General features: G+C 46.3%; 1 protein-coding gene across 1 annotated transcript; it reads left to right on the top strand.

Annotated features, from left to right (window-relative positions):
* Positions 1 to 684: 684 nt before the first annotated feature.
* CEP41 (centrosomal protein 41) lies at positions 685 to 22,086 on the top strand (the record flags this gene model as incomplete). The annotated part of the gene is given in 10 exon segments (XM_034763956.1): positions 685 to 748; positions 5,024 to 5,071; positions 10,347 to 10,408; positions 11,583 to 11,652; positions 12,973 to 13,117; positions 14,504 to 14,670; positions 15,448 to 15,515; positions 17,919 to 18,033; positions 19,276 to 19,491; positions 21,059 to 22,086. Coding segments are annotated over 10 exon segments (1,101 nt in total), but the record flags the coding sequence as incomplete, so codon positions are not given.
* Between the last annotated feature and the right edge of the window lie 246 nt (positions 22,087 to 22,332).

The following is a 22,332-nucleotide window of genomic DNA, read 5'->3' as shown; positions in this document are numbered from 1 at the left end:
GGGAGGAGGCTGGTCGGGGGGCTGGCCCCGGGGGTAGTGCTGGACCCGATCCTGGAGGGGGGGAGAAGGGAATGGGGGGGGGGGGGGGGAGAAAGGAGGCCGGGGGGGGGGGGCGCTCAGGTCAAGGGGGTGATGCTGGATGATCCCGGGAGAGGGGCTAGAGGTGGGAGCAGGTTCAGGCGGGAATCCCAGGGGTCCCTAGAGGAGCCAGGAGAGGTTTCTGGGGGGGGGGGGATGAAAACTGCCGGGGGGGGGGGGGGGTTGGAGGGGGGGGCCCCTGTGCTGCAGCCTCTTTGCATGGGTGAGGGGGAGAAATTCTGCGTTGAGATTTTAAAATTATACTGTGGAGGGAGGGTCCTGAAATGGAAATTGGGAGGTTAAAGGGTTTTCCTTCTTCTACCCCAGAACGAGGGGCCTGGGGGTGTTTCACCATCAAATAAGCTTGCCAGCTGACTGAGGTACAGTGGCCATTTAAAATGAGTTCTGGCTTTCTCTGGCTTTAGATAACTGTAGGGGATGTGGTGGCCCAGCTCTGTGGCCCCCTATACACATTTTTTTTTTCTACAGCTGTTTAGGGGCCCTTCTGGAGAGACTGGTTGAAGCAGTCTCACTAAAGGGCTGCAGCACCTGCAGCCAATACATGGTTACATAGTCAAGGCCCGTCTTTTTTTCCCCCCTAAACAGTGTTTGACCAAAAGAATTCCACAGAATCCTAAATATCAACACATAAAATCTCGCCTTGACACAGGTAAGTGAAAATATCGCCTTGTGTAAGAATCCGCTAATCAGGTGTCAAACTATACCAGCATATGTTATGTTCCATGTCTAACTGCCTGTGTTCAGCCAGCTATTTAAAATTTGCACTGAAATAACTTCAAATCTGTGGTCATAATTGGAGCCTCTCAACTGACCGTCATTGATGTCAGACTCCTGATGTAACAATGCTCAGTAAAATTCATGGGCCTGACTTTTTTAGTGTATCCTTTTTACAGAAGCTTTTGTTTTACCCATGATTTGAAATTAAAGCTAGTGTTTTAAAGGCCCCTGTTAGATTTCTCCCTTCCATTTCCCCATCCTTTTCCTTGCTAACACAGAATTATTTTTTGTGCATTTCATGTGACTTGTCTGATGATTTTTTAAATGTCTTAAGTAATGATACATCCACCACTTCCCCTTGTAAATTAGCTAATAGGTGCCTGTTTTCCTGATTATACAACCTAAACTTTTGCTACTTCATTTTCATTCCACTATAACTAGTTCTGCCTCATTGGATCATCCTAAGTTATTTTCTTGCCTTGTTTTTTCACCATTTGAATACGTGTAGATATGTCCTGTTACCCTCTCCTCTATCTTAGCTGTCATTTAATAGCCAGACTCTACCTATTGTTCGATGGTTCTTTAAAACTCTTGAGTTGTAGTCATAACACTAGTGTACATATGTGGTCTAGTTCAAACCGGCTTTATTTTGGGAAAGTTCTATGTATGGCATGTGTTAGAAGTTGCAGGTCAGACTAGATCACAGTCATCCCTTCTAAAGTCCCTTTATCGACCTTTTCAGCCCATCTCAGACCTTGTCTTGGGAGCAAATCTAAAGTAAATGCACAACTGGGGGGAGGGAGAGCAGGCGGGATGAGTTACCATGTGACTGACTATAGAAGTTATGATCATATATAATCTTTAGCTATTTATGTCCTCAAATTGCTGTCCAAACACTCATCATCATAACTCTCCCTGTGTGATAGGTGAGCAAATATTTCCATTTTATGTTTGGGGGAAACCGAGGCACGGCTCACTTAAGTCACTTGCCCAAGATGTCATGGTGAATCAGAGAAGCAGAGCTTGTCCTGAAACCTAGTTCTCCTGATTCCTGGCCCTGTGTTTCAGCTTTTCATTTTCCTCTTCATAAGAACATAAAAATGGCCATACTGGGTCAGACCAATAGTCCATGTAGCCCAGTATCCTGTTTTCTGATAGTGGCAAATGCCAGATGCTTCAAAGGGAATGAACAGAACAGGGCAGTCATGATGGAGAACAGGGCAGTCATGAAGTGATCCATCCCCTGTCATCCAGTCCCAGCATCTGGCATTCAGAGGCTTACTGTCACCCAGAACATGGGGTTGCATCCCTGACCATCTTGGCTAATAGCCATTGATGGAACTGTTCTCCTTCTCTAGATTCTTAAGAATTTAACCTTGGTCCTTTTAGCTTTTCCCATTATGAAATGTTATTGGACGCTGCTTCTAGGGCAGACACTCCCAAATGCATCTCCCTCAAATGAGTATAATATGCGAGAAATTATTAAATTATCGCAATGTAAGAAACAAAACAAAAGGCAGGTAAAGAATTAACTAAATGCTAGGCTAAGGGGATGGGTCTTCAATTTCTTCAGATTTTCCTGTGTTAAAAGGACCCAAATTTCACACAGTCACTTCTTGACCACACAATATTTCCAGTTAACAAATGCGTCAAAGACTGAACTCTTTGACTTGGGTATGAGTGCTCTTTTTATCTACCTTTTCAGCCCATCTCAGACCTTGTCTTGGGAGCAAATCTAAAAATCTAACCTCATCTCCCAATTCTTTCCCTCCACCAACTCATCTCTATTGTTTCAAATCCCACATCGGAACCTCCAGGATATTTCCAGAATTAGGACTTGTCTACATTGGCGCTTTACAGCACTGCAACTTTCTCACTCGGGTGTGAAAACTCCCCCCCCACCCCACCCCACCCCTACCAGCGTAGCAAGTTTCAGTGCTGTAGAGCGCCAGTGTAGACAGTGCACCAATGCTGGGAGGAACGCCCCTCGTGGAGGTGGGTTTTTTTAAGAGCGCTGGGAGAGCTCTACACGACTACGTGTCTTCTTGAGCCTCTTTTCACCTAAATCCCTATTTGTATCTTAATTGCTTTCTTATCTTAACTGTTGCAAACGCCCTGTTAATATTCTTCCTTTCACTCCTCTAAGGGATCTAGACTGCAGCCGCTGGGTTACACTGGAAACAGGCCTATATTGCTTAACCTTCAGTGGCTCCCTGTCCATCTCAGGATATGTCTACACTAGAAATGCTAAGTGCTGCTGTAGCACTTAGTATAGATGCTCTCTACAGCCAAGGAAGGGGTTCTTCTGTCGCTGTAGTAAATCCACCTCTCTGAGAGGCGAATTCTTCCATTGACCTAGCAATTCCTACTCCATGGCTTTGGTTGGCTTAATTACATGGCACAGGGCATGACATTTTTCACAGGCCTGAGCAATGTAGTTAAGTCAACCTAACTTTGTAGTGTAGACCAGCCCTCAGGTTATGGCTCTGTCTACACTACAGTGGCACAGCTCTGGCACCGTAGTGTAGACACTTTTGCTAGGGCGATGGAAACGGTTTTCCATTGCTATAGTTAATCCACCTCCTCAAGAGGCAGTTGCTGTCTTCCATGGACCTAGTGGTGTCTACACTCAGGCTTAGGTCAACTTAACGACATCTCTCGGGGGTATGAATTTTTCACACCCCGAGCAATGTACCTGGTTCGACCTATGTTTCAGGTGGAGATCAGACCTCTGAATGAAATTAAAAAATATTCTCCTGGTAGAGATCAGCCTTGCTCCATCTGACATAATATAAACTGTGACTGTATCCGAGGAGCTCCAGACACTTAAGATATTGATTATAAACTATGTAGGTCAGGGGTTGGCAACGTTCGGCACGCAGCTCGCCAGGGTAAGCACCCTAGCGGGCAGGGCCACTTTATTTACCTGCTGACGCGGCAGGTTCGGCCGATCGTGGCCCTCACTGGCCGCGGTTCGCTGTCCCGGGCCAATGGGGGCGGCGAGAAGCAGTGTGGGCAAGCGATGTGCTGGCCGCGGCTTCCTGCCGCCCCCATTGGCCCGGGACGGCGAACCACGGCCAGTGGGGGCCGCGATCGGCCGAACCTGCCGTGTCAGCAGGTAAATAAAACTGGCTTGGCCCGCCAGGGTGCTTACCCTGGCGAGCCGCGTGCCGAACGTTGCCGACCCCTGATGTAGGTTATGGTAGTGCTTAACACACCTTGAATACTGAAAGACAGAGTTCCTGCCCAAGAAACCTTAGACTCTAAATTGAGACATGAAACCTCTAAGCTTCAATCCCTCTGTGAGGTAGGGGTAAGTAGTATTGGGGAAAATTCTGATTCATTAATTGGTGTAAATCAGGAGTAACTCTGGAAGTCAAGGAAGGTACACTGCATTTACACTGGGGTAATAGAGCAGAATCTTTCCCAGTATACTTACCCCTATGTCACAGAGTAATGAGAGAGAAAACGGCTTAGAAGTAGGTGTCAGAGCCAGGAATAGAACCCCAAAATTGTGACTCCCAGTCCCCTCCTCTAATCACATGGTAGATGTCCCAAATAACATCCTTTGTAAAGATCATTTCTCCATTCTGCAAAGTATTGCCAAAACCACATGTGCTTTTAATTGGCAGGGGAATTCTGGGTGGAACTAGTAGACTACAAACAAGCCCTCTCAGCGCTTTTAAGCGTGCTGCTGTTTTGGTTGGCAGACCGTCGATGCCTTTGTATCTCTTTACTGCAACTCCTGCTAATAAATTAAGTGGAATGCTCACTGGCTTACTGCATAGCAGTTAAACACATCCTTTAAAAATAAGGTTGTGCAAAACAATTTGGATTCCTGCTAGCCACTGATCCTCCCAAAGACATCCTCTCCCAAGTATTTACAGGCTTGGACCTACTGAGCACTGCCCATTCCTTGGATGCTTGCCTGAGTCAGTTTAGCCCATTTTCTGTCTGACCTGGCTGTTCAGTTAGACCCCTCATCGTGAGCGATGGTTATTAAGAGGAGAAACTCCTTCCTCGTTCCTTTTTGGTATTGGGTGGACTCATCATGGTAAGGGAGGAGCTGGTGCAAGCCTTGCTTCTCCCAGAGTTGCTAGGCTGCTAGAATCCAGTCTTCTCCCTTTTATAAGTGTTTAAGCGTTTATGTTCTGAAAACTCGTATTAGAAAAACAATCTATTACAAAGTGCTTGTTCTGTGTTGTAGGAAACAGCCTGACCAAATACATTGAGAAATTGGAAGAGATCAAGAGAAGTGAGTAACGTATGGGGAGAGGAGCTTAACTCAAGGGGTTTGTTGAACGCTGCACAGTGAATCCTGGCCCCTTCATTTTGGAAGCGAGTGGTGTAATCTGGTCTTGGGACCTGTGCCGAAATCCCATTAACTATAAATAGGCGCTGTGAGGATTCCGAGGGTGCGGTGCAGAGATAGTGTACCGTAATCTCTTTTAGATATCTACCCTGTTTCTGCATCAAGCAATGTGATCATCAAAATCCTTTACAGTTAGGCTTTTAAATAAAGCACCAGAGCAGAGAGTTCTGGGAGCTCATCCAGAAACAGTAAGTTGCCTGGTGCACATCGTATTACTGAGGACAAATGAGGACAGATTGTGGGAGGGAGGGACCAAGTACAAAGAATTCTGCAGATGGAAAAGACCAGTTCAGGACTGACTTGGTGATGAGGGATCTTGGTAGTCCAATACTGTTCCTGTGGTGCTGTAGACAGCTCTCTACATTTATTCCTAAAGCCACCCTGGTCAGACTTAGAAGGAAGTGTGTTATTTATGCCCAAACTACTGTTTTTAGGTGGTATGTTGGCTTGTTCTCGCTTCTCCCAAAATCTTGGAAATTGTCTTTTCTTCTTTTCCCTCAAACCATAATAATTCCTTCTCTCTTCTTCTTCTCCTGCCCTTGCTTTTCTGGATTATCTGTACACCACGGCCACTAGAAGGTGACATCACACACACTTGGACAGGTCTGCCAATGACTTTCTATCCGGTAAAGGCAATGTTAGGGATGATAGCAAACTGTTCCCCAGGAGTGGAAGAATGCAATTGTATTAACCATAGTCAACCTAAGCCAATTGTAAATGGCATAACTAAAAGACCTCCCTCTACAGCAGTGGCTGTAAACTTTTTTACTGGTGACCCCTTTCACATAGCAAGCCTCTGAATGCGACCCCCCCCTTATAAATTAAAAACACTTCTTAATATATTTAGCACCATTATAAATGCTGGAGGCAAATCAGGGTTTGGGGTGGAGGTTGGCAGCTCGCAACTCCCCATGTAATAACTTTGTGACCCCCTGAGGGGTCCCAACCCCCAGTTTGAGAACTTGCTCTACAGGAACTATCTATAATATCTTTAGAGTTAAATGGCTTTTGTTTCTACTTCAGCTGGTTGTGTGCTTGAACTTGAGGCCTTGTTTCTGATCTAGTTAGACTTTTAACAGGACACTTTGTTAAAATGTAAATGAGCCATGTTCATCCCTGTGTAATCCCCCTGAAGTCAGTGGAGTTATTATGGGGTGAATTTGCCACAGCATATTTTAACTCTTTAGATTTTGAAGCTGATGAAACCCTAACTACTCCTCACCACTTAGTGTCTTTCTGTTGCATTTCACTCAGTTTTGCCAGTGAAACTAGACTAGTCGCTGTCACTTTCTATTTCTCGTCAGTTTTGCTTTCTTGTTCTCAATCTCCAGCACTGCTGTTAATGCATGGGAAGGCAGGAAAATTATTTAAATCCAAATAACCCTGCTTTTATTGAGAGGTGAAGAAAAAGTCACCAAACACTAAGGTCATTTAGGATTTTGTATGTCCATTTTCAGGGTTTTTTAAAACTGTTTTATGCTGTTCCTTTAACATCATAAAGTTCAAATTACAAGGGAGATCACATATCTGAAATACAAAAGTGTTTGTAGCTGAGTTGGTAAAAAAATGTTCTTTCACTTTTTGCTCCCTCTTCTTTGTTTTTAGTTGTGAGTCTCTTGGTAAAACGAAAAGGAAAATTATCTTGTTTCACGATATTCTTTGTTGATCAATTGACTAAGATTTCAGTATATAAAAAGCAGTGGCAGTCCAGTGGTATCTGTACCACAAATCTTGTTGTGTTGCTGCCTTCAGTTTTAAACTGTGCTGTGAATCTAATTTCCTTTTGTGCTGAAGGCTTCTTGTTTAAATCCCAATTCTAGAGTACAGTAGCGGTTTTCTCATTGCATTTCTGCTGAATGGGCACCTTGTGTTCCTGGGCAATTTAGAAACTTTTTTCCCCTTGATTTCTCATGGATAGATGACACCAGTTGGACACAACATCAGATGCCTAGTACAGTCAATTCTCTGTCTCTTGTGTAACTTGAGAGAGTCCGACTCAATACTATAAACCTGATGGAAAATCACAACTGGTAAGATAGCTGAAACTCTGATTTTAGTCCTTTGAAGCAGAGACTTGAGAGAAGCTGCTGCAAGAGCCGATCCATTCTTAAATATATATTGCTTCACTCATTGCTGAAGCCCAGGGAAACAGGGCTTTGTAAATCTTCAGCAGGACAGTTACAGTTTAATACCAGATCCTTGATTCGTAATGTCAGAAAATCCAAATGGATCTTCCGAGTCAGAGCCAGGTACGTAATGTTGATATTGCAACGAGAAGCAGCATTTTCCTGCACTTTCTGCTGTTCAGTGTAAATCCCCAACAAAATATTTGATATGATTTGCTCCAATTCAGATACAGATTTGGTAAAAGTGATAGTCTTCTGAGCTCATACTAACTGTTAGGGGGTAGAACTAAGTCGTCAAGATTTGTGACAGCTGCTTTTTTTTGTAAATAAACCTGGTTTGAAGAAGATTAAACACCATCCAGTCGTTGCAATGTTTAATTATTAGTCATTAGGTTTCAAAAAATAAGGATCCGTTGACTTTTATACATAAGTCTTCAAAACCTTTTTCTTAAACTATAATTGGGCGTTATCTTCACTTCTTTCATCCAGACAACTGAACTGAGAGAGGGGTTATCTCAGAGCCATGGCTGGGGATCTCAGCCTTGGGAGACAAGTGACATTGACTTTAGGGGATTTGAGTTTTGTTGCATCAGGCAAGAGAAGCAGGCTGTTCAGAAGAAAGATGTTTCTATTACTCGTGAGTCATATTGGTGTTTAGGACTCTGGCTAATAAGAATGGAGGTGCAGGAGGTGGCTTAATGGTCTAAGCGTAAGGCTTGAAACATCTAGTCTCTCTGGAACCACAATGGTCATCCCAGTCTTTCATATGTCCAAGTAGGGTGACCAGATGTCCCGATTTTATAGGGACAGTCCCGATTTTTGGGTCTTTTTCTTATATAGGCTCCTATTACCCCCTGCACTTGTTGTCTGGTCACCCTGTGTCCAAGGCGGCTCATTTCACAGGATTTAGCTTATGTGCAGATCTTTCATATGAAACTTTATAACCAAGGTTTTGAAGGCACGTTAATGGATCCCATGGTCACCTTTGTAAGAGGGTTTCAAGGTTTTACACCTGTATTTTTTTTCTACTCTACTTTGGCACAGACCAATATGGGGCACTTAGCACCTAGTAATTACTCTCCATGTTTAACAAATCCCATGTAGGGCAGGATGCTGAATTTGTGGACGCTTCCTGTTCTAGAGTAGTGGAAATGGCTCAGGCAAATCTCCCCCAGGAAGTGTGTGTTTGAGCGTAAGCAAATAGCGAGGATAGAGAACGTTTGTTTCAAAGTGTGTATGCAAAAGCTGGTGGGGATGCTCATGGGGTCTGTTTTATGTGACCGTCAGGCTGAAAGGTGCCCTGGAGACTGAAGTATTCTTAGCCACAGGGCAATTATAGGCACTGGCAATGCAGGACTTCTTCCCACTCCCACTCCATATGTAGCCAGGACCTATGGCTTGTGAGGGAAGTTCAGTCTCCATGGCCCCCTTAGTCTTCTCAACTGAGAGGATGCCAGCAAGAGAGCTGAGTAGTACTAAATCTGTTGGTGATCTTGTGGTGTCTGCTGGGATCTGGATTGAGACCCAGCAAACTCCTTCACATAAACCATGGAATAGTCCACAGATGGTAGCAATTTTAAGTCCCTAGCAGCCTGGGTTTGATAAAGGGTCTGCATTCCATTATCAGTCCCCAGCTAGAGTGAGATTTCTGAGACATTTTCTTAAAATGATTAACGTTCTTCTGACGATCGTTCCCTGACCTGTGACTTCAGTGGGGAAGAAGTAAAGGAATGGAGGAATGATTGGGCCTATTTTGGTTCAGCCCATAGAGTATGGAGGAGGGAAAGAAACATGGGTTTTGAGTGTTTAAAAAGTTGTGCGCACAATCTTTTGTAACAGTTGCAGACCCTAGAGAAGGTAAAGCCTTATTAGGACATCTGGTGCATCCCCCCCACCAGTGCAGGGTTGTTCCTTACTGGACAGTCTCCAGTGCTCTGTCCTGTCTAGTTGTAAATGCCCCAAGGAATGAGGCTTCTACAGCTTCACTTGGGAGACTTTCACATCCTAACAGAGTCACATCAAGAAGTTCTTCCTGATATTCATCTTACATTTTCCTTTCTTACCTTTACCCCGCTACTCCTCTTGTACCGCACTAAATCATTTCTCCCCTCCTTTGTGTGGAGGCTTCTTTGTCCACTGTTCTATTGCCCCTCTTAGCCAGATGGTCTATATTTAGCTCTGTTAATCTTTCTTCATAAGTCAGTCCCTCTGATCATTTTTGTTGCTGTTTGAGAGCCTTCCTTGTCCTTTCGTACAATTAGTCCAATATCTTTCTGGTAACAAGGGTTCCAACCCTGAATGCGGTATCCCCATCAGAACTGTATAATGTTCACTTGTCTGTACTCTAGTGCCTCGCGAGAATCGCACCCTTCTGTAGATAGTCATACTGACATAACCAATGGGGTCCCAGATTTGACTTTTATTTAAAATAAAGTAGGGAAGACCTGATTGGTGAAAATGCTTCAGTTATAGTATGCAAATTATTACTTGTACACAGCAGTGTCTTAAACTTAGACCCATTCCCTAGCTCAGAATGCTTATGATCTAACTCTGCTATAAACAATGCATGGGATAAACATTTAGGTCGTAGGGACGTTGTCGGTAGCTTAAGAGGCTTTGCAGCAGCAATGGGTTTGAAACGGAACAGCAGGGGAGATTAGCACACCAAAGTTAATGGGGGACTTGTGGGGAAGGACTCTGACTGGTGCAGTGTCCTTTCTTGTCATACCTGCCATAGGAATGCTGAATTTGTGAACTCTTCCTACTCTGGGGTAGTGGAAATAGCTCAAGCAAACCTCCCTCAAGAAATGTGTATTTAGAGTAAGTAGGGCAGGATCTGTCCTAGGTGTACGTTCTTTTGGACCTTCAGGTTTGTTCAGACCTTCCCATCAGTGACAGCAGCCTGTGTCACCCAGAAATTCTAGTCTCTTTATATAGGTTGGGTTGTGTGATAATGGCGCTCGCTAATTCTCATGATTTTGATGCTGTGAATGGATGTGGGAAAATACATACTTACTCTCTCTTTGTTAAAGATTACAGATACAAAAAAGATGAGCTATTCAAGAGGCTGAAAGTGACAACTTTTGCCCAGCTGGTACGTATGACTATTTTCCAGCTGGCTTCTGAAAACTGCCTGCTTGTGCTTAGGTTCTTGTTAGCCCCACTCTTGTATTGTGTCTAATGTTATTTTTGTTGCACTTGAAGCTTTTTCTGGAGAACAGGCTGTTGCCATTGTTCCCCTCTGCACACTTGGTTTTTTATATAAAGTAAATCACTTAGGCCATAACTTTTAGAGGTGCTGAGCACCCTTTGCTGCAGCTGAAGTCAGTGGAAACTCTGAGTTGTCAGCGCTTATATGGAGCTTCCAAATTAGTGAATGCTTTAGAACACTCAGTTCTCCCCATCTGTAAAATGGGTTTGTAATAATCTCCCTTCGTAAGGTGCTTAGAGATTCCCTAATGACTGGGGCTGTATAAAATATCATTTGCATGAGATCTAATAGTGGTTTAAACAAAGCAGTCACCGCATGTAACGCCCAGTTGAAATCATAACTCTAAAAGGCTGGAGGGTTGTTATGTTTAGAGGTTTTTGTGTGTTTCTGTGGAAAAATGCAACATACCAATGAAGCAAAATATTAAAAAATGAAACAAAGCATGATCAGAAAGTACAGAAGCCAGAGAGCATGGGCCAAGGTAACTAGTAAAAACCTGGAAGGGAAGACTCCTTACCCTCCCCTTCCTAAAGCAGAACATAAATTTGCTTTGGTAGAGGCCCCCTCCTTCAACCATTATATATGATTAGTTCCACTGCCTTCAATAGGATTACATGTATGAGTAAGGCGTGTAGGGTTGGCCCCTAATTTATGAATGTATTCTATTATATGTATATTAAATAAGGCATCTTGCATGGTTGCAGATTAATGCTATAACTCTTTCGCTAAACTAGTGAGGGCTCTGCAATGTGTAGATCACAACTTAGAGGTAATGTTCTATAAATGTCAGAACACGCTATGATCTTTAAGGGATACTTCTGTGGATTATCTGGGGTCTCTTCTTTCTAAAGCCGAGTGGCTTTTTGTTTTAATTAAGATGTGAGACCTCTGTGTGACGTGGGGGCATGGAGTCACATTCGAGACCTTGGCCCAACAGAGGGGATGTCCTCACTCCCTGTGTTCTGATGCGTGGAATGCTCTGATTATTTGAAAAGCCAGTGCTGCTGTCCCCGCTCCAACAAGACACTAGTACCGGGTTTATTACTGTTTCCTACAGGTCATCCAAGTTGCTTCGCTATCTGATGAAACATTGGAAGTGTCAGCTGAGGAGATCCAAAAGCTGGAAGGTACTGTCATGATATTTATTGTAGAGATGATGAGACACGCTGGATCCCAGGGTTTGACCTTGAGCTGTGTCCTCTGATTGTGGAGTTCAGTGTCTAAGGGTAAGTCTACGCTTACCTCCGGGTCCGGCGGCAGGCAATCGATGTTCTGGGATCGATTTTATCGCGTCTGGTCTAGATGCGATAAATCGATCCCAGATCGATCCCGGAAGTGCTCGCCGTCGACGCCCGTACTCCAGCTCGGCGAGAGGAGTATGCGGCATCGACGGGGGAGCCTCCCTGCCGCGTCTGGACCCGCGGTAAGTTCGGACTAAGGTACTTCGAATTCAGTTACGTTATTAACGTATCTGAATTTGCGTACCTTAGTCCGAAGTGGGGGGTTAGTGTGGACCAGGCCTTAGAAAACATCATGCTCGCAAATTCACTCGACAACTTGCTGAATTTTGTCTAATTGGAGAGAAAAACAGTTCAGTTTTTAGTCTGCAGCCATTTTGCCTTGGGCTATGAGCTCATTAAGTTAAGCAGGTTTGGATCTGGTCAGTTCTTGGATGGGAAACTTCCCACTATGGCGCTCTTGGGAGTAATATTGATGGCCCAGTACATAGCCCTTTTATTACTGAAGCAGGTATTGCTTTTTGGATAATACTTAGAAGGGAGGTCCTGAGCCATTAATGATCACATGGCCTCTTTTAGAAAGATTAGGGTGCTGGCCCTACTATTGTGATCATAATTCTCTGGTACAGAATGTGTTTGGTTGATTCTCCTGGTAGTTTCTATTGGATATGTGCTTCTTTACACCCTTCCCTTCAAGCTTCCTTAAAAAAAAAACAACAAACAAAAAAACAGAGCATCCCCCCCCAACCCCCTGTTCTCCTGTTTAGTGTTGCAGGTTGCCATAGGGGGCCTCATTTCAGTAGTGGGAGAAGGATCCTTGTATCTAATATGGCTTACAAAATCCAGGTCTAGATGCAAAATTCTCCCAGTGTTCTGAGATATCTGGCTCCTGGTTTTGATTTGTCCCATTACAGAGATGGAGTACTAACGGTAAAATTTAGACACAGGTCCAAACTTCTCCCAAGTTCAGCCATGCTGAGATCTGGGGTTTGGTTGAGGACCAGTGCCTAGATTTTGTTTGTTTGTTTTTAATGACTCTTTGGGATCCTCTGAGAGAGCACAGTGTCTTAAATGTAAGAGATTAATAACAAGCACCAAATCCTGCAGCACACATGCTTCCATGAATGGAATTTGGTCTTTGTGTTTACAAATATATGAGTCATTCATCCACAAGCAACTTACTTTTCCATTACCTTTTTGCCCTTTTAGATGGTGATACTGTTATTTCAGAGACTGATGCTGAACTCACAGCTGGGACTAACGGGAAAGGAAGCCCCACGGAGAAGCCAGCCAGTCCAGTCCTGTTCATAAACAACACTGGAGCAGGGGAATCGTATCGGTCTACTCTGCAGAGGTACCTGATAGCAATGCACAAAGAATGGCTTTCCTCCCCCACCCACTATATTCCTCCTGTTTCCCCACCAACTGTGGTACACTCCAAATGTCTTGTATAAGACGTCTCAGGCTTTCTAGTACTGTAGATGGCTGTTTTCATGAACCTGTTATCAATTAACAGCTAATCCCAGCAAGATCTCAAGTCACTCGAACACCATCTTTTGTCAGAAGTATTTGTTTGCAAATAATTCATTGTTGCACTTCTAGTCGTTGCAAAATGTCCCCAGTAGCATATTAGGTTTGGAGTTAGAAATCCAAATGCCACAGGCTTGAGGTTGCAGTGGGAGGCAGAGCTTTTCAGGTTTGAATCCTGGCCTGAATGGTAGTGACTGGAAGCTGTTACCATCTGGCAGCTGTCCAGTGACTGACCTGAAATGAGATTGTGTGACTCAGTCCAAATCCTGCTGTTCAAGCATCTGCATCACAAACTGCCACCACCAAACTTTAAACTAATGTGTCCTTGTTGATGGTCTTAATGGAAGTGCTAGTGATTGGACCATGGAAATTGAGCTCTCTTCTTTTCTAGATGTGGTCCCTTAAATAAAAATAATAATAATAAGGGGGAGGGATAGCTCAGTGGTTTGAGCATTGGCCTGCTAAACCCAGGGTTGTGAGTTCAATCCTTGAGGGGGCCACTTGGGGATCTGGGGCAAAATCAGTACTTGGTCCTGCTAGTGAAGGCAGGGGACTGGACTCAATGACCTTTCAAGGTCCCTTCCAGTTCTAGGAGATGGGATATCTCCATTAATTATTTTTTATTTATAGAACCCTGTGGTATGATCACCATGTAGATCTTCACTCTTGAGCATCTCATCTACAGCTTAGTGATGGCATACACAATCTCTGCAGCATGCTGCTTGCAGAGAACAGGCAAATAATTTACTGTGAACGGATTACCAACATCTCCATTTTGGTAACCTACTGAAGTACTAGAACTTTTAACCAATCTCCCCTTAGCAAACGATGCAGCACAATCTTTCAGAAAACCTTCTGTGAGAGGGGCCTTGCTCTGTTTCAGAGGTACTGAGTACTCCCAGACCAGCCACTGGGACTGTGGAGTGCAGAACCTGTGAAAATAAATATCCTAGATTTTTTTAAAGAAGAAATCATAAGGAAAAATTGGAAAATCTGATCTCTAGCTGTTCACTTGACTCCTTTAAGTTTATTAAAGAATTTTGAAGAAAGGTGGCAACATCCTTTTCAATAGTCTTATGTGGTAACTTGTTATGTTAGGTTGTGAATGGATCAGAAAGAAACTGAAACGTATCCTGATCTTAATACAGAGGAACAGAAGTGCTTAGAGAAGGAGATCTTGCATCATAATCTGCTTTCTTTCCTGTTGTAGTGTGATCAGTGGTGTAGGTGAGCTAGACATAGACAAAAGCCTGCGGAAGAAACCTGATGTTAATGGTAAAGACACTAACGGTAAAGACAAGCCTTACCCCGACTGCCCGTTCCTGCTGCTTGACGTACGAGATCGAGATGCGTATGACCAATGTCATATCGTTGGAGGTAAGGGAGGGGAACACTGCAGGATTCTCTGAACCTGGATCAGTGTCAACTGTTTGCATAATATGTTCAACACTTCTTGCCCCAAAGATGGGCCCCAGTGAATGCAGCAGAAGTACTGTTATTTCACTCTGTATTGTGGTGAGTCCCATGCACAGCCCTGCCTGGGTAACTGGTACCGCGAGTACAAACTACCTAGGCAAGGGAGAGTGAAGAGTGGCTGCCGATTGATTCACACTCAAAAACATGCAGCCTGTGTCCCCGACAGCTGAGCCCCGCCCTGACACTGTCCTTTCCCAGCTGAAGGTGAGATGGGCCTGTGGAGTGTGAGCTCCCATCTGCTGAGAGCCAAGATCAGGAGGCAATAATTGTGCCTCGCAATCTCCCATCTGGCTCCAGAGTTTCAGATATTGGCATAGCCTGTCCCTGCAAAATGAAAATCGAGACAGCCTCAGTGTCTGTGATAAGAAAACGAAAGAAACCAACATAAGCAGAAAAGGAAACTGGCAGGGTGGGGCATGAGGGGGGGATGATGGATGGACTCCTTAGCTTGAGAGACCCCAAAGACATTGTCTCCACTATTTCTCCCAAGCAGCCAGTCTTATATCTTCTCCTCCTCTCTTCCCAAAGCACCTGAGGAGGAGAAGGGAGGAACTGAGCTGAAATTGACCCTTTCTTCACTGCGAACCAGGCCTCTGTACTCTGACAGGTCCCAATCAAGTCATCTAGGCTGTTTGGTAGGTGTTCATTCCCTAACCCTTTTTTCTCTTGTATCTGCAGCTCACTCCTACCCTATCGCAACGCTGTCTAGAACCATGAACCCTTATACGAATAGCATTCTGGAATACGTATCCTTTTTAAAACGTGGGTGCTCTGGAGTGTCAGTGTTTTGGCAAAGGAACTCCATGACTTCTGCATTGACTGAACACAGAGCCAACTCTTGCTCCCAGTATATTCAATGGGAGTTTATCTGGGACTTCAAGGGGGGCACGATGAGGCCCTCCCATGCTGATGGTGATTTTCCTGATGTTAGGGTTCTGTGTTACAGCTGTAAGATGCAGGTGCGAAGCACCTGTCGTTTGCAAAGCCCATTGACTACAGTGGGAGCTGTGTGCGCGCTGCCCATTTTGTGCTGACGTGGGGACCAAGACTTGAACAACTTGGGCGGCTACTCGCTGTTGGTGTTGCAGTGCTGCACTCTTTGGATGAGGCATTAAATGGAGCTCCATTGACTTCCCCACAGCAGGGGTTAGCCTTTCTCTGGAGAGTTTAGGATTAAGTGGGCAATATCCCAGGCTATTGACTTCCATGCCCACAGAGGGAAGGGATGGCTGTGTGTAGACCTCACTCCTTACTGCCAACTTCTGTGTTTCTGCATTAATCAGCAGAAGGGTGGTGGCACAGGTCAGATGGGCAGGTACCTTGAGGATTTTCCCCTTGCTCTGCAGCATGGGGTATGGGTCAGTTGCTAGGATCATCTGGGTATCTCTCACTAAATCAATTCCCTGCCGTTGCAAGGATCTTGGGCATTGGTGCACCTCGGTCCCTCCGGTTCACTGCCTGTGACACACAATGGTTTAGTCTCCTGAGGGCTGTAATACTTTGGTCTGACTCTGGTGGTTGGTCTGAGTGTGGCAAGGGCTGGATGGCGTCAATGGCCTGTGATATACAGGAAGTCAGACTGGGTGATCTGGTGGTCCCTTCTGGCCTTAAATTCTGTTGGCTTGTTTACACCTGAAATGCTACAGTGTAGACCAGGGGTCTCAAACTCAAATGACCACAAGGGCCACATGAGGACTAGTACATTGGCCCGAGGGCCGCATTACTGACACGCCCCCTGCTGCCCCCGGCCCCGCCCCCATTCCAACCCCTTCCTCAAATCCCTGCCCCTAATCCGCCTCCTCCTCTGAGCGCGCGGCTCCCTGCTCCTCCCTGCTCCCTCCTGGAAAGTGCTTTTGTGGTGGGAAGCGCGTTGAGGGAGGCAGAGGAGCCGGGATACAGTGTGCTGGGGGAGAGGGGGGGCGGCGGGGGAGGGGAGCTTTGCAGCCGCAGGAAATAACTCGAGGGGGCCGAGGGGGGGTGCAGGGAGCTTGGCGGGCCGCAGCAAATAACTCTGCGGGCCGTGTTTGAGACCCCTGGTGTAGATGCTACCTACGCAGACAGCAGGGGTTCTCCCATTGGCATAGGTAATCCAGCTCCCCAAGAGGTTGTCTTAACTACGTTGCCCAGGGGTGTGGATTTTTCACACCTCTAAGCCTTGTAACTTTTTAGTGTAGACCAGGTCTATGACTGTAGGATTACTCTCAGGGCTTGAGCCCCAGCATGAGAAAGTGCTTTTTGCTTTTCCTTGACTAAGAGTCCCATCCACTTGCAAAACTAGACTCAATGGGGCTGGGGGAAGCATTCTAGCTTGGTAATAGGCAGCTAGTTGAGAGTTCAAGCCCAAACCTTTTGGCTGCCTTCAAATCATAGAATATCAGGGTTGGAAGGGACCTCAGGAGGTCATCTAGTCCAACCCCCTGCTCAAAGCAGGACCAACGCCAACTAAATCATCCCAGCCAGGGCTTTGTCAAGCTGGGCCTTAAAAACCTCTAAGGAAGGAGATTCCACCACCTCCCTAGGGAACCCATTCCAGTGCTTCACCACCCTCCTAGTGAAATAGTGTTTCCTAATATCCAACCTAGACCTCCCCCACTGCAACTTGAGACCATTGCTCCTTGTTCTGTCATCTGCCACCACTGAGAACAGCCGAGCTCCATCCTCTTTGGAACCCCCCTTCAGGTAGTTGAAGGCTGTTTTCAAATCCCCCCTCACTCTTCTCTTTTGCAGACTAACTGACCCCAGTTCCCTCAGCCTCTCCTTGTAAGTCATGTGCCCCAGCCCCCTAATCATTTTTGTTGCCCTCCACTGGACTCTCTCCAATTTGTCCACCTTCCTTCTGTAGTGGGGGGACCAAAACTGGACGCAATACTCCAGATGTGGCCTCACGAGTGCCAAACAGAGGGGAATAATCACTTCCCTTGACCTGCTGGCAATGTTCCTACTAATGCAGCCCAGTATGCCGTTAGCCTTCTTGGCAACAAGGGCAGACTGCTGACTCGTATCCAGCTTCTCATTCACTGTAATCCCCAGGCTAATCATGTCAACTTGTCTCTGCCACTTATGTGGCATCAAGCAGATGACATCAGACCTCAAATTCTTGTTAAGTTTAATAAAAAATATACAGGATCTTTAACATCTCTGCCTATCAGAAAAATGCTCATGGGAAGATCATCATCCTGTATGATGATGATGAGAGACTAGCCAGCCAGGCTGCCACTACCATGTGTGAGAGAGGCTTTGAGAACTTATTCATGTTATCTGGAGGTGAGGGGGATTTCCTTTTGCATCATAAATGTGGGGACTTGGCTTAAACTTGAGAGCTGGGTTTGAGGCTTGCCTGAATTAAATGACGAGATGTAGGGCTAGAGCTAAATACATGGCTCTGCCTGTGTGTTACAGTCCTGGCCAACAAACCCATGGCTGTTCCAGTCTTGGGCCTCTCCTAGCTAGAGACTGCCATCCATTTGGCTTGGCTTTGGCAAGTGTCTCCTAGGCTTTGTCTGCATTGAGGATTTTAAGGAATTCTCTCACTCGCTGGCAGTGCTAGACTGCAATGTTCTTACCCCTGTGACAGCCAACCCTGCTCAGACCAGGTCAAGAGGACGTGGGATCTTTTTAAAAAAAAACTCACGCTGATATCTGGTCTGTATCAAATACTCCCACTTTTCTAGGGCTTGTGGAAGAACCCTCTGCATATACTGCTGCCCCTGCCATTGCTAGCACCACTGGAGAGGCACTTGTACTAAAGTAACCGCGGGAATGATCTCCTTGGTGTAAACAAGGGTAGGGGGGATAATATGTGATCATGCAACAGGTTTTCACTTGCCCTAAAATAGGTCATTCTTTAACCCAAGTCACCAGTGGTGAAAGGCTGGTGTCCAATCCATCCCACCACTGAGGCCCCACTTCTATTCCACGATTTATAGTGTCAACACTATGGAAATAGCTTTTACCAAGAACAGCCTGAGACATCCAGCCTCTGGGTGCGCTAAGCAAATCTAAAGAGTGCATCGCTTCAGGACCTAGGAAAACTGGCAGAGGTTGGCTCTCTTAGCTTCATTAACATCCCTTATATCAGTGCCCTCCTGAAGAGCGAGTATCATAAGATGCTTTGCGTTAAACATTTTTATTCGCTAAATATGCTGCAGTCTCCAAAGCCCTTTAGAGAGCCTGCATCTTGTAGCTGCTTCGTGAGACTTGCTGCTCCCAAGAGCAACCTCTAGGAGCTAATCCTGCAATGTGCTGAATGTCCACAACTTCCACTGAAACCTGTGGCAGTCGAGGGAGCTCGGTACCTCTTGGAACATGACTCAAAATGCTCCAGCCGTTGAGAAGAATGACCTCTATATAGGTGTCTCCTGAGCCTCACCCCATAGTTCCAGAGCAGTACTATCAGTAGCTCTCCTCCTGTCACTTCTGATCAGGAGATGAAAGTTAAGTCAAGAGTCTGACCAATCACTGCAAATAATTGGTGATCACTAACCATATGATCTGTATTGTCTCCAGGCCTGAAGGTCCTTGCACAGAAGGTCCCTGAAGGACTGGTCACTGGCTCATTCCCAACGTCTTGCCAGTTGGCAACCTACACTGGATCTGCCCGGAAAAGGGCCACCCCAAGAGGGACACCCACACGTGCTGAGAATAAATGGAGATTTACTGCAGAAGATCTACAAAAGATAGAATACTACCTGGAAGAGGAGCAGATCCCCTCAGATACTGCCAGTAAGACCCCTTGACAAACAATGGGACTGCCCCCGAGGGCCTTGTGCCTGCAAAACTTCCATAGACTTCCCCTGCGCTGGCTACAGCACCATTTTATACCAGATCTCCGGGGAAAGGAAGTGCTTTTTCATACTGACCAGGGACTGTAGGCTATGACCTGTGCCCTAATGTGCCAGGCTGATCCCATTGTGGACAGGGGCTTTTCTGTGTGTATTCATAGAGCACCAAAACTCCCACTGAAGACAATGGAAGCTTTGCCTGAGTAAGGACTTCAGGATTTGTCCCATAGACTATTAAAAATAATCCAGGGGATTGGAAGGCACGTGCCACGCTGCATAGTACCCATGAGGCCTTATGACAATTTCCTGGTTTTCCCAGTTCCTCAGGCCTTTCGCTAAAACACTGCTGTATCACTTCTCCTCCAGGTACTTGCCGCACTAGTGAAAGGCCTGTGTGGGTGTAGGCCTGTCACAGGGATGCTGGGGGCAGCAGATCAGCAGGGTGTATATCTTTCAGATTGCCGTGTGCGCTCTGCAAGGAGCATCCCTACCCCGCTCCCGAGCGCCGGAGAGGATTAAACCTTCCTAACAGCAGCCGGAGGGCAGTGATGAGGGGACACCGTGCAGGATTTAGCGGCCCCAGAATGGTGTGGGAGGGTTTGCTGGGGAAAGGTGAGGACCCGGGCACAGACTGCGTGGGTGGTAACAAACATAGCCATGGCAGTCATGCCCCACCATCACCTCAGACCCCCTGTGCAGAACTTTTTTTCATCCCTTCCCCCTCCCGAGTGCAGGTGCAACCCGATAGACCCTGGTCGTTGGCAGGCGGGATCGAACCTGGGACCTTGGGAGCTTAGTGCATGAGCCAAAATCCAACTGGCTGTTAGCTAAGGCTGTAGAGCAGACTCATTAATCTCTCTCTAAGCGATCTCGATGCCACTAGATGGGACAGAACACCACACCCAGGAGGTGTGTGGGTTACACAGGCAGGCTGCCTCGCCTTCATGCTGGCATTGGGCAGGCTTGGGGCTGTAGTGTGGTGTGATAGGTCCAGCTCTCTCAGTGCTGGGCCTGCATATTCCACACGCACAGCCTGCCTCTCAGGGTATGTCTACACGGCAATTAGAAACCCAGAGCTGGCCTGTGCCAGCTGACTTGGGCTCTGGCTCCTGGGGGCTGCTTAACTGCAGTGTAGACGTTGCAGCCTGAGCTCTGCAACCCTCCCCCTTCTCAGGGTCCTAGAGTCCGGGCTCCAGCTGAGCCCGAACATCTCCACTGCAGTTAAACAGCCCTGTGAGCCCAAGTCGGCTGGCACAGGCCAGCTGCGGGTGTCTGGACGTTCCCTCTGTGGCAGGCCGCTGGCTCTTTAGGGGAGCGTGAAAGGTGTGTTAGGTACCTGGTCTGTATCTTTGCCTGTCTGGACGCAGTTAAAAATGACAGGGCAGGTTGTATCTGTACCCCAGCATCTCCCATCAGCTCCAACCCGGCTATCGGCAGAGGAAAACAAAACCCTTTTGTCTGATTGTCTGTTCAGCACAAAATCCCATGGGTTTCTGTTCTTCCCCCAGGCCGTCTCAGCCGTGCTTCCTCAGGCCGAGATTCCAAGGCGACGGCTGTACGGAGCACCCAGAACCTCCCCACCGCCAGCCCGGCTGGCTCCCTCGCCACCCGCTCCTTCAGCAGCAGCAGCCTCCAGAACAAGCCCTGGAAGTAAAGCCAGTGTCTCTTTCAGCTGAATAAACGAATGTCCCGGTTCCGGGAACCCCTGATCAGTACATCCTGTTTGTCATTTTAGGAAGCTGCAAAGAGGAAAAATAAACCAATGATCTAACAATGGCAAGAGGGGTGGGGTGCAGGCTGATATTCAGTAGAAGAAGTAAAGGTATAACTTTCCAAGACTGATCTAAAGGGTTAAAGTTGTTTTGTGAAAATGAACTTTTTCCCGAAGTCCCTGACCCACAGAAGTGGGTCCATGAAATCTGTAACTTTAAAAAATGCCGGTGGAATCTGTGTTCTGAGAAAATATTCCCCCGGGGTTTTGGGATCTTAGTAATGCAGCGCTATGCAAGCACGTGAGAACCTGAAAGGTGGATAGACCAGCCGCTGTCTGTAAACAAAAGTCTTGATGTCTAGCTGAAATAGAGAAACGGAGCGAACGAATAGCACAACTGGTGACAAGTGAGCAAGATGCCAAAAACGCCTTTTTTAACCGTCCAGAGTGTTTGTAATAAGGGCATTCTTGTAAAGAATGTACAGAATGATATTTCACCTGACAGTGGCCCTTTATCCACAGTACTGTTTACAACATATTTTTGCATTTGAAATCTTTTACCGCGTAGCATCCTGAGTACTTGGTCTCTGTTCTGTGTTCCAGGGTGTGGTGTAGTGCTCCGCTTCTGAGCGAAGCTACGTTACAATGTGTTTCTTGGTTTGTAAATGAGATTAGAAGGTAACTTTGGTCATGATGCTGAGATGGGCTGAGCAAAACTCCGATTGACTTCGCTCACAGCAGGAGCCGACTCATCCTGCTTCAATCTCTCCCAGTGAATTTCTGCTTGCAGAGCCAGGTTGCTGGTGACTGGAGTAGCAAAGGGAACCACAGTTGGGGGAATGTCCTGGTCCTTTGTGGTGATATTTTCCTCGTGACATTGCAGTGCTGAGTGAACTGATCACACAATGAGCTGTTGTGAGGTCTTTGTCACAGCCCTTCCTGTCATTGTCTGGTGACTCCCAGTCGTTCTTCTCAACATTGGTGTCTTCTGCTTCCATCTTGATGGCTGGGCGTGAGGGAGAGAAGAGGGTGTTCCTGGATGCTTGGTAGGATCCTGGCTTCTCCAGCCAG

The sequence above is a fragment of the Trachemys scripta genome, chromosome 1, assembly GCF_013100865.1.
Source record: "Trachemys scripta elegans isolate TJP31775 chromosome 1, CAS_Tse_1.0, whole genome shotgun sequence".
Lineage (NCBI taxonomy): Eukaryota > Metazoa > Chordata > Testudines > Emydidae > Trachemys > Trachemys scripta.
The sequence above is the reverse complement of the archived record's forward strand: the minus strand, read 5'-3'. Positions and strand labels throughout refer to the sequence as shown.